Source organism: Melopsittacus undulatus, chromosome 5, assembly GCF_012275295.1.
Source record: "Melopsittacus undulatus isolate bMelUnd1 chromosome 5, bMelUnd1.mat.Z, whole genome shotgun sequence".
In the NCBI taxonomy this organism is placed as follows: domain Eukaryota; kingdom Metazoa; phylum Chordata; class Aves; order Psittaciformes; family Psittaculidae; genus Melopsittacus; species Melopsittacus undulatus.
Window position 1 is genome coordinate 48,790,060 of NC_047531.1, and position 12,849 is coordinate 48,802,908.

Here is a 12,849-nt window from a genome sequence, read left to right on the forward strand (position 1 = left end):
CTTGGGAACAGAGCTTTCTTGAGGAATACTTCAAGCTCTATTGCTGGAGGAGTGGCCAAACAAGAAACAATATCCTGGCCCTTACCCATACTGGGTTTATAACACATGTCCAACTTGAAAATCACAACGGGTAGTGCAGGCAGGGGAAGAAAACCTCCACATTCCAATACTTTTGGTCAATTTTCCTGTGTAGCCAAAGCCTCAGCCTTTTGTTATTTTTATGGCCACAGCAAGGATTAGTTGGAGGAAAGAATACGAAGCAAGGGGCTTTTATGAAGCTACTGCTGCTCAGAAGGCAACTTCTCCCCCCTCCCACACTAACCTACTTACAGACTGTTCCACCACAGCCCTGACACCAGAGCTCATTCAAGCTAGCACATACAAGAAATAGCACCTCCATCACAGATTTTCCTCTGCTAATCTAAGGGCTTGCCTACACCAAGAAAAGAAATCCTCCTTTTAGCATTTAAGGAGTGGGGAATTAACTTACCATAGAAATTAACCCCCTGGGAAATTTCTTCTTTCACCTATTGAAGTTCCAGAGTAGTTGGGGGAAAGCAAATGTTCTTACCTTGATGAAGCTTCTCTGTGGGAGTTTCACAGCCTATTCATTCAGAAAAGCTGGTGGAATATTGAATACAGATGGTATGATTTCTTCTTAATACCAGTCAGCAGAAAAAATCCAGTATGATCTTATTTTGACAGAATAAAATACTTCCTGAGACAGTGTAAGCCTATAAAGGTTGGGCTGGGCTGTTTTTTTTCTGACTACTTAAATGAACAGAAGAGTTGTTTATTCTACTGATTAGGTATGTTCCTACGAAACCTCCCCATTGTACTTGGACTGATCTGTGGAAAATACTTAGCATCTGCTTTTCCATTGTCACTGTTGGGATATTTTTTTTCTTCCAGATAAGCCAAAGATCCCTTGCCTCAAGACAATAAGCATGCCTGTATTTTCTTAGGAGTACTTTTGATTTGCTATTGTATCCAAATCACTATGCAGAGATACTTACATAAGTATTATCATCTAAAATCTAGGAACAGGCAGAACCATGGCAGTTTATTTTGCAGCAAATACTTTGCTGCATATCTTTCCAACCCATAAATCTGGTCTGAATTTTAAACTGACGCACAGAAGAGCTTCATGACTGGAAGTTACCCATGTGATACTAAGAACGAGATAATTAACTCCCCCCACATGAGAAATAATTTGTGCATTCACACAAATAGGCACCTGACCTAGTTATGTGTAAGATTTAGTAATTCAGACTGCTCTGCTGCTTCACAGATCTTAACAGCCCAAGAAGACATTTCTATTTGAAACAGTATTGACTGAACAGTCAGCAAACCTGATAAGTTTTTATACATCAACATAGAATCATGGAACAGTTGGGGTTGGAATGCACCTTAAGATCACCCACTTCCAACCCCCTTGCCATGGGCAGGGACACCTCACACTAAACCATTATCACCCAAGGCTCTGTCCAACCTGGCCTTGAACACTGCCAGGGATGGAGCATTCACAGCCTCCCTGGGCAACCCATTCCAGTGCCTCACCACCCTAACAGTAAAGAATTCCTTCCTTAGATCCAATCTAAACCTCCCCTGTTTAAGTTCCAACCCGTTACCCCTTGTCCTATCACTACAGTTCCTAATGAATAGTCCCCCTTCAGAAGAGCAGCAAATTAGCTGCAGCTATCAAGCAAACTGCAGTTATAGTTAAAAAACAAACAAAAAAAACCCAAACTAAACTGCAGTTTGAAGAAATTCTTAATACATCGGTGGAAATCATTTATTGGTAAGAACACACACATGCAAGCCTGAATAATTTGGATAGTGCTTTCCTTCAGTATCGCAAAACTTGAAGATCAGTGATTGTGGCTTTCAGCTTAAGTCTACAAATTACATTTTCCTTCTTTCTTGAACCAGTTTTGTTTGGTGACATGTACTGAAGCAACAGAATACACCAAAGACATAGGTATCTACAGATATAATTTTCTTTTATTAACAAGGTCTGTCATTACTGAACAAGGCAACTGGGCAATACAAGGACTGGACATACACATGAAAATTTTACAACTCGACAAAAAGTTGGCATATGACTTATATACAGATGTGATTAATAAAGGTTACAGCTCTCCTGATTTTGATTAAACACAGTCCTAAGCACTTACATTACGAAAATATGAAGCTGATCATACAGAGGTCAAGCTCTGGAATCTAAAAATAAGAACAATTTAAAAACTTCAAAACCTTTTATGTCCATCCATTTTACAGAACAACACTACAGCTTTTCCCTACTACCATATACATGAAAGATTATCAAAAATATATTGATGGGTCTATCGCTAATCATGAATGCTTATATTTACATTAAGTTAGCAAATTCTTCACCAAATACTTTATATACAAAACTCAATTTGTCCTTTGTGAAAGTCATTAAAAAGTTAAAAACCATAGAAATGCCAGTTAGAAATAACACATTCCAAAAATTGGACTTGTTTACAACAACTGAGAACAATTGAAAATAATTTATGAAAAACTATGCCATTTTAGTACATGTACTCTCACAACACTTTAGTTCCGACACAGAGTAGCAGGAATTTTGTCCTGTGTGCTCTTTGAGTGGTATGGTCTCTTCCAGTAATGCTGCAAGGAAAAAGAGAAAAATTACTCTTAAACAGTTTGTCATGAGCCTTTGAAGAAGGCAGAAATAATTTAAGGAACCAATACTCTTTCCCCCCTTCTCAGCGCAGGAAGCCCTATCCCCATTTGCATTGGCCCAAATACTCAATTCTTATTTCTTACTCCTTAGAGGCTAAAAGGGGAAGAAGGAAAAAAAAAAGAAAGGAAGAAAAGAGAAACCCAACATCCTCTGTACTTCAGTGCTATCCAGAAGGCACATATCCTTTCATCAGCAGTGGTTTTGGGTATGTTCTTGGCTGATAATTGTATTTGACTACCATGCTTTCACAGCATGCTTTGAACACCCCTAACAAAGTCAGTCTTCTCTGCCAAACTAGAAACCCCTCCAACCTGTCTCTCAATTGAAAAAGAGCTTAGACAGGAACCAGACGTTCGCTCTGCAGGCACTTCTTCTACAGACACGAGCACCTAAGGAATTCTGCAATACAAAACATGGATGCTGAATGAATCTACACATACTACTGATAAGACAGCTACTGAAACATGGACTCTTTTGGAACTAGGTTCTGCTCAAGCCCATCCAAGTACCAGAAATCAGTTTGAGAACACAGAAGCACAGTTTACAGTGCTTCCAGTATGTGAGAAAATAGCAGGTCTCAGCTCACTTCAAGTGACAGGCATCATGGAAGCAATGCTGTGGCTCTTGACTAAATCAAATCAACACAACACAATTGTTCATAATCACCACAATAACTTTGTCAAAGTGCTGACACCACATAACAAGCAAAAATAGAAATAGATCTTGCTACCAAATCCGAACAAAGTGAGAGAATTTCTCTTTTTAGCTCTACAGATGCTGAATGTGGCTTCTATACTTGCTGTATGGAATCCCTACCTTCCAATTCCATCAAAAGCCCTCCATGTGCTATTATCTCACCTATTTTTATTTATTCCTCAAACTCCATAATGATCAGCTCTTAATTTATTCTTTATAAAACACAGGGACAGAATGATATCTCAATCACCCTTAATCTACACAGCCACACTCCTAGTCTTGAAATTTTGTCCCCTCTTGTTTCAGATAGCCCTCCATTCTTTGGCTTTCCTCCTAATTACTCTAACTTATCTTTCAGATCATCTTCCTTATTCCTCTCAAATCAAGCTCAATGGGGGAAAAATTTTAACACCCTTGGCATTCTCTTTTCCCTATTTTGTCCATAAGCAACATATCCAAAACACAAAATCCACTTATCTTCTCTATGTTGGTGATTTCACACCTACCAAACTCCTTCCCTCCTCCAATCTACTGCTTCTCTCTACACATTTTCACACCTATTCACATAGATCTATTTAGCAGTGTCTCCTTCTCCAAACCCAAATTCTTTTCACCACAGATGCTCTCAAAAAACTTTGGCAATCTAAGCATCCTGCTTAGGTTACAGATCAATGACAAATGCTCAAGTCTTCAAATCTTCCTCACCCCTACATCTTTCCATGCAGTGGCTACATCACCATTCTGCAGGTTTTCTGCAGTCTCTCTCTCTAAAACATGTTCTGCTTAGTCCAGTTTGTACATCTGAAACTCTAATCCAGTCCCTGAGCCTTTAGTTGTGTTAGTCTCCTGATTTCAGGTTACCATACATTCACACAAACAGTAGGGGTGGCAGAACTTAAGGTGAGATGCAGAAGCAGGAAGTAGCTCTGCTAATGAATGTGAAGCCACAGCTTATCCATTTCCCTTTCATTAACACCTCAATCTGTGTCTCATAATCACCGGCCTAGTTCTAGTTTTATAATTACTTCCTACCTCATACTTTGTAAACTCTCTAGAGTCAGGATTCTTTACTGTTTGTTTGTACAGTACCTGGAACTGAAATATTTACATCAAAAATTTGGAATTCTTTGCATTGCAGTGATATGAATATTATTATAGACAAAATCTGTACAGGAATTTACTCATTATCAGGATAACTTTAAGGTGTCTCGGATCTTACCAGTTTAATTTGTGCTCTGTCGCTGGACTTTTGGTCCAACGCTCTGAGTTTCTTCTTCTGGATTTGGGCGTTTCCCTGCACTAATGCCAGTACCAACAGCCGTTCTTCCTGATAATTTAAAACCAGTATTTATATTAAGACTCTGTTGCACCTTTATATATTCAGGAAAAGTGTTTCTTTTCTTTTTGTTGTTCTTTAAATTACCTGCTTGCAATAAGTGTGATTGCTGATTGTCTCCATGAGCATAATGTAAGATACTACTTGCTTGACAGTAACCTGTTCAGATACAGTACATATTTATTATAATAAATCAAACTGAGAACTGCAAGCAAGTGGATAATTACATTCTTTACAACACCAAAAAGGAGCCAATTGATTTATTTTCCATCAGCAAGAAAAATCCTGCTAGAAAACACACTGAATGCAGAAGAGTTCTTATTAAAAAAAGCCTCACAGGAGTCTAGAGCAGTTAAATATATAGGCACTTATATACACACAGTGAACAATATTAAGTGCCTACATATTTATGCATTAATTTTGCAACAAGGAGAATATGCACATATCCAAATAACTCTAATTTGTTATCAATTTTAGCATTTTTTTTCTTTTCCAAGTCTCCTCATTCTTTTTGTTATTCTGTTATAGCAATGTTAGTGAATCCTTAGCATAACTATAATCTGTGAAGAAAAAAAACAACACATATGTAAGTAATTTAAAGGAAGATGCAAACTATTTTCTGGTTCACAAACTATCTGCTGACAACCTTGACACCAATTGCTCTGCATGAATAGTGAAAATTAGCAAAAACCATTGCAAGGTTTCTTATTCTGAACAGTTGTGGTGTTCTGGTGATGTTCTGGATGCTTAAATAAAATACTGACTACAATCTTTCATGATCAGTAAACACAACCTCTGTTAAGTCTACAAAGAAAGAAACACTTGTGCTAAACTTGATTACAACTTTGATCTATCACAAATCACAAGTTTCTGTATAGTTAAAGTAACAAAAATTTGCCCCCATAATATGAAAATATCCACAGAAAACTGTCAAAATTAGTTATATATGGGAAGAGTAGCACAGAAATGAGCTAAAAGGTAGCATGCAAGTTTTTGCTATCACATACACAAACTGGACTTCTTTCTTTCAATATCTTTCATTTAGAATAACCTAATTTAGAATGTTTATTAATTTTTGTTTACTCATACTTGTGATCCCTCTAAATCAAAGCATACAAATATTGTTCTTTATGAGCATTTTAGAGATAAAAGTGACAAGACAAGCAAGTTCACTCTAACAATTTTTTTATGTTTCAAGAACAGAAATAAGGCCAGTTCAAAGTTGTAGACAACAGCTGTCACCAAAAAAATCTATCCATGTTATTTTGATGTTTTGTCTGTTTTTCCACAGTTGCAAGGATTTGAAGATCCTCTACAGACAGGCACTGCCATAATACCTTGCTGCTGAATTCCACTTGCTCCTGCTGTATGAGAGTCCCCCAGAGCACATGGCTGAACAACTGTATGACCATCACCAGTTCCCAGCTGAGCTCCTGGAGAGACAGTAAAGACTTAAACATAACAGAAAATACAATTCCAGTTCTGAAATTTAAAATGCTGGGGATTTTCTTTCTGCTCTTCAAGAGGTAGACTTTGATTGTGGCTTTTTTCCCCCTGCCACAAACCACCTAAGAACAGGTCCAAAGCTCTAGCGCTTTCATCTTTCCAAATTCACACTTGCAAGTTCAAATGAATACACAGTAACCTCCTAGAAAACAGATGCATTTCTGATGTGAAAAGTGAAAATACATATATACATTTAAGTATATATATATTTCCAGAGAAGAGTGCACATTATATTAGTTTATTAAACACTATTTTTTTAAAACTGAGCCTTTCCTGTCTTTTAAATCTCTGAACTTACGAAATTAAAGCTCAAGAACCCAGTTTTAAGGAGCCTAGACTTCAGTTTTTTCAGAGGAACTGTACTGGCTGAGAATAAGGTCCATCTTTCTCTGCAATCTGCTTCTAACCTTCACTGAAGCCTAAGAAGAACATAAACCCAAACCCAGTAAATTTCTAGTTCTGCTGTATCCTTTTATAAGAAGTCCAAGGTGTACCTACTATTCAAGATGTTGATGCACCATGGATTTATACAATGTTAGTACTGGTTTACTTCTTAATTAGTAACTAGTTAATGCTAGTCTTTGTACGTTATAGTAAGCACAATAACTGTCTAATTTTCATCAGAACTGGATGATAGATTCTATATTCAGTTTTTTCAGGCATTGTCCACCATATTCTACCATATTATGGTAGAAATAAATTCCAGTAAGCAACCTGACGCTTAGAAAATTTTACGAATTAATAGCTCTGAGTTGAAAACTCATGAATCGCTCCTTGTTACTGATTTGGAGAATCAGGATGCTTGTAGACTTCTAGAAGAAAATCACATTCAAATGCTTCTGAAATCAAAGTGTTTGATACATGTTTATAGGTAGTTTCAGGGGGAAGAAAACAGGTTAAAAATTCTTACACATTTGAAATAAAAACAAATCTAAAGATTGTATTCATGTATTATTGTATTTATGTTTAGATTCCATCTATACATAAATACTACCAAACTCGGTGAATAAATTTGAAAATGTTTGTGACTCACACTGAGAACTGTCTTGTGAATACAGTTCAGTTCTTTCCTACAATACATAATGCCAAGGACATTAAAAAAAAATAAGTTTGTGCTGTTCAGTTCCAATAATTCTATGTATTAAAAGAATTTGACTGACCTCCTGCACTGCTACAACCAGAAATGCTTTCTCCTGGTGAATAGCCCATGAGGCCACCATTTCCATTTCCATTTGGATTAGAAGGCACTGTTGCAAGAAGACCTGCGCAATGAAATAAAACATACAACAGTGAAGACAGACTGGAAGAAAAGATGAAGTGTAGCATGTTTTTTTTTCTAATGATAGCCAATTCTCCACCCTCACCCTGAGTGAGTTTACCTTTATAACAGAACATTCATCTTATCTACTTCTGACATCTCACCAAGTAATTTCAGCTCAAAATTACTTAATAGGCATTTTCTACATAATATTCCACATAACTTTTCCAATATTCATTAGTTACACATGTTTGTTATGTTGTGTTGAAGTGCAATGCATCCTGATTCAATATCCAATATTTGAACATACTGCCTGCTTACACCTTCCTGAGCAAGCTTTACCTGTTAGAGCAAAGAGGATAGTCTCTCCTAACTAGGAAGAATGCTACCAGTGGTTGCATTTGTCTCTATTTGAGCAACAGCGTTTGCAAATGCGAATACAGTATGGTTGAAGTTATCAACCACACTAATTCTCTAATCACTGGTATTAAAACCTGTCTGTACAAGAATATCAGGATGCACAGAAGATCCAGTTTAACCAAAGAACTTCCAAAAGCCCACAGAATAAAAAATTATGGGTAAGACTTGGGAAAAGGCACTCCCCTCAGTCTTTCTTCCCTTCCCTTTATTACAGCTTAATATTTTCATTTATATGATACACAACCCTGGTCACCACACTGAGATCACATCTGATTACCATTGGTAGGGGACAAAATAACTGATAAAAGGTGAGAGAAGTTTTAAAATAAATAAAGCAAATACTGTACAGCCATACCCAGTCCTCTGTATCGTGAAAGCTGCTGGTATATTTGTTTCATTCTCTCAATATTCAGACGGCTTGCTTCTGCATGATTTACCATTGGTTTGGGATAATTGACTCCTATAATACACTTTGCAGCCTTCTGGATGCTTTCTGGGGCATTCCAAGGATCGTAGATGTATTTTGCAGGGAAACCTCTAAGTACTGGCAAATAGCGTCTTAAAATAATAATAATAATAAAGGTCATTAAGTATAAGGCCATTTGTCAGTTTAAATTGACATCCACAAATTGGTGCAATTTCTGGTTGTGAGTTACCTGATATAATCCCCATTTGGGTCAGTTCTTCTGCCAAAACCCACAGGACAGTAGCAGTGAAAAAACTGCTGAAAGAAGGAACTACAAGATAGCCACATCCAGCTTCCAGCATTCACACTCCAATCTGCATCAAGTAAGAGCTCTTCAAAGACCTTAAGAAATGAGAGCTACAAGTTAGCCTGAACATGGCACAGCTTTGAGACACCTATACTCTTTCTTACCTGGCAATACTCACGGAATGTTCAGTACCTAAATACCAAACTCAAGAACAAAATGTGACTGCCTTGGCTCCTAGTGAACATGTCAAAGCTACAACCAAAAAAAGTTATGCATTCTTGCATTAACACAGCCTTATAAAATTAAATCCCTAAAGGATGGCTGGAGCCTGACTGCTTGCAAGTGGCATTTGTTGCTTTCAGAAGAGTTGCTTCATCACATTGGAACAGAGTAAGCTTTGCAAACTTCCAGAAAATGATGAACACACAAAACACCTTTCAAACTCAGATTGTCAGTCTGAATACCTCAGCCTGTGCAGCACCTTTCACTATGCAAGGAGTCCCAACAATAGAATTCAAGAGTTTCTGGTTGGAACAGACATTCAGAAGCTGTATTCTCCAAGGCCAGTAGTTAATCTAGTAAATGACAGTTTTGAGGTTACCCACATAAATTCCAGGAGGCGTATGGACCACCAAACATGCTGTAGAATGGTGGGACAGATAATAAACTCTGGTCTGAAGACAACAACAACAAAAAAATCTTCTCTGGTAATTGCTATCCTTATTAAAAACAACCTATGAGGCTGTTGCAGATTCATGAGGGTTTTACCTTAAATCTGGAGCTCAACAGCTGTGAAACATTCAAGTTTCCAGCACTAATTGTATTTTAATTATTAACACAGACATTACTAACTTGTCTAAAAGAAGTTAGTCTGCTTAGTCAGATCACCAGCAGCTCAGGCTCACAAGAAATGAAAAGAAGCCTTATTCTTTGAAGAATATTCAAGTACCTTTTATGAGAACATTCAAGTATGTTTTATAAAAACAGTGCATTGAGAAGTAGTTTTCAAAACAGATACTTATTTAATACATATTTTTGCAAGTTCTTATTTTCCTTTCAAACTCGCATTGCCTGCAAGTGTTCCAAAGAAACAATCATCTTGTTCACACTAAGCCTCTAAAATTTAACACCTTACTACTGCCACCCACCTTCAACTAACAGTATTCCAAATTAAAGTCTACTTAGGGTAATACCATCAAACAAGGCTATTTCTCACAACATATATTCGATAAGGCATTCAGTCTACAGTATGCACTGAATAAGTGCTAGAAAAGCATCTTTGTCTAAATAGATGCAACTGTTTGGAAAAGAAGAAAAAAGAAAAAGTGTGTGTTTTGTTTTTTTCTTAACAAAATTTATCTTAAAACACTTTTAAAAAACTTTTTAAACAGAAAGTGACTCGTAATGTAACAAGATCTTCAGATGAAGATTAAGTGTTAGCACACAACTGCTCCACTAGATGCTGCCATGTAATAAGACTTTGAAAACAACATCACCAGGGAAGGCCAGATTTAACTCTTGATAGCTATGGACATATGAATTAAACATGCTCCAGTGCACAAGTGTGAACCCTCCATGTATCTATTATTTCAAAATGAAGCATAAGTTAAGTGTTTTTCTGTAATATAGAGCTTTGTTGTTTGGCTGCATTACCTGTGTACGTGCATCTTTGAAGTCTTTATCAATGAACTGCAGAAGGAAAATTCCTAAAGCAGCTTATGGTGTTGTGTAACCAAGACAGTTGGTTTGTTTTTTTTAATTAAAGATATTGTCTTACAACTAATTTGTGAAGAAAGCTGAAATTACCTAAGACTACACACATATATGAGGTCACAATCCTAATGGCAAATAAACTCTTCTTTAGATTTCAAAGATAAACTATTTCCAGTTGATTATTGTTGCTTAGTACAAGATATGCTACCCTTCTAAAAATATAAAACTGATTCAAAGGCTGAGAATACATTATTCCATTTTTTTCTTCGAAAGACTGACATCTGTAATTTGAACTTCATCTCTCGGATACTTGCAAAGAAATTAACTGCACTGAAACTCCAGCCACATCAGGTTGCACATACTCACACTTCTAACTTTGGGCAAAGAGACAGAAATTGCTGAAAGGACATTCTCAAGAATTTAGTCTTCCCCCTTTAATTCTTCCCCCTTTAATTCCTGTGGTGCTCCCCCTTCACAGAGAAGCAGATGCAAGATGTGAACAGGAGCTGTTCACACAGTATAACTGGAAAGAAATTTCAGTTACAAGAATAATCCATGTTTATTTGCCTAGATTTAGGAAGAAATCTCAAATTTAAAAGAACTGCAGACCTATTTTGACTGCAAGGAACACTGTAATATTCCAATGAAAAGGGGCACTAAATCAGTGATGCTGTGAAGTTTTGTCTGTTGATCAGAACCAACTCAATTTTGGCCACAGTTTTAAGTTTAAAATTCAACTTACAGCACACAGTAACAATTATAGAATGACTATTTGCAACTTTTATAGGCACTTTAAGAAATTCAAGAATAAGAAACAATACCTTCATTCCTTCTTCCCAGCTAATCCAGAGATCACCTCGAGTTAAAAAGCACGCTACGGCATGCCGAGCTAAATGATGAATCCAACCTTCTTGACGAAGCTGTGTCATAATCGCATCAATCCAAGGAAAACCTGTTCTGCCTTCTGCCCATTTGGCCAAAGCCTCAGGATTCTTATCCCATGGGATTTGAACACAGATAGGATTCCCCTCCATTTTATCAAACCGTGGATTGTTAGTTGCCGCTGTGTAGAAAAATTCACGCCATAACAGCTGGCCATAGAGGGAGAGGGGAGGGGAGCTGTTCTTTTTTACCTGAAGATCACCATTAAAGGAAAATATTTCATTAGGAAAAGCAGGGAAAAACCATGGCACCCAAGACTGTGTAGCTGACCATGTAGAAATCATACCTTTTTGTACAGATCCGTTAACTTGAAATAAAAGAGACGACAGGACAAACAGCCAAAGCGGAGGTAAGGGCTAAGCCCTGTAGGGCTTGCCAGGAGGGAATTTGCATTCATTCGTGGTCTTTCAAAGTTTGCTACCCAAGCCTTTAAAAAAAAACACATACAAAACCAAACACAGAACAAAAACCACACAACAGTATCAACCTACAGGCTAGGCACCAACTTACAAAGGGAGAAATTTCGCACTGTCTGTAACTGACCCGAGGCACTGGACAAATGAACACCTTACCTACTATACCTAGGTGTTCCTTTTGAACCAGTACAGTCTCTGGAAAGTAATTTATCTCTTCTTCCAGAGCTACCTATCCTTTTCTTTTAAATACAGACAAAACCTAGACAGCTAGCAATATGTTAGCTTTTAGAAAAATTCCCCTTCAAAGTTATAAAAAGAATGTTCAAGCAAAATTACCTCCCAAGAACAAATAATTATATTTCTGAGTGGAAAATTGTACAGTAGACTTTCTCCAAAATCCAAATTAAAGACAGCCTGCTACCAGCTTTTAAAACTGAGAAACAGCACCTCAATTTATGTAATTATACTGAGGCCTTGAGTTCAAGTCTGGGTTTGATTTTCTTCTAAAACAACTTGCTGAACTCCTCTTTTGCAAAAAGTAGCAATGTTTCCCAGATATGTCGCACTTTCAATGACTTGCAACATACCTTTCGTTCCAAATGTCTTTCCAATCGTGTGAGAGCCTCTGTTTCTCCCCCTGGCCATACTGCAGAAGGCAGACCATCTGTGTCAAAACCTGAAAAGCAAGTTGAAACAAGAAAATTCCTTGGTTGCCTATACTGTAGCTCAAAAATCCCAGTACATCTTACTGTACCTTAAGACCAACCCTAAGATGGACACGTGGAAAAGTTCTAAAACAGTATGCAACCAAGTTACAGGTGAATGGCAGAGAAGGACTTGGTGGTGTTGGTTGATGAGAAAATGAACATGAGCCAACTCCAGTGTGTGCCTGCAGCCCAGAAAGCCAACTGTATCTTGGGCTGTATCAAAAGGAGCGTGACCAGCAGGTCAAAGGAGGTGATCCTGCCCCTCTACTCTGCTCTTGTGAGACTTCACTTGGAGCATTGTGTGCAGTTTTGGTGTCCTCAACATAAAAAGGACATGGAACTGTTGGAACAAGTCCAGAGGAGGCCACGAGGATGATCAGGGGACTGGAGCACCTCCCATATGAAGACAGGCTG

The 12,849-nt window shown here is 37.5% G+C and overlaps 1 protein-coding gene across 3 annotated transcripts in view; it reads right to left on the reverse strand.

Annotated features, from left to right (window-relative positions):
* Positions 1-1,986: 1,986 nt before the first annotated feature.
* Positions 1,987-12,849, reverse strand: part of CRY1 (cryptochrome circadian regulator 1) — a 39,429-nt gene continuing 28,566 nt past the window's right edge. For 2 of the 3 annotated variants that reach the window (XM_034062749.1, XM_005150419.1), the window contains exons 5-14: positions 12,316-12,404; positions 11,599-11,739; positions 11,192-11,503; positions 8,601-8,752; positions 8,300-8,502; positions 7,427-7,528; positions 6,098-6,193; positions 4,848-4,919; positions 4,644-4,751; positions 1,987-2,652 (exon numbers count right to left, since the gene is read on the reverse strand). In XM_034062749.1, the coding sequence (XP_033918640.1) occupies positions 4,648-4,751; positions 4,848-4,919; positions 6,098-6,193; positions 7,427-7,528; positions 8,300-8,502; positions 8,601-8,752; positions 11,192-11,503; positions 11,599-11,739; positions 12,316-12,404 (1,271 nt within the window). In that variant the 3' untranslated portion in view covers positions 1,987-2,652; positions 4,644-4,647. Of the gene's footprint in view, positions 4,752-4,847; positions 4,920-6,097; positions 6,194-7,426; positions 7,529-8,299; positions 8,503-8,600; positions 8,753-11,191; positions 11,504-11,598; positions 11,740-12,315; positions 12,405-12,849 lie in introns of all 3 variants that reach the window. The other variant, XM_031049912.1, reaches the window with a different exon arrangement.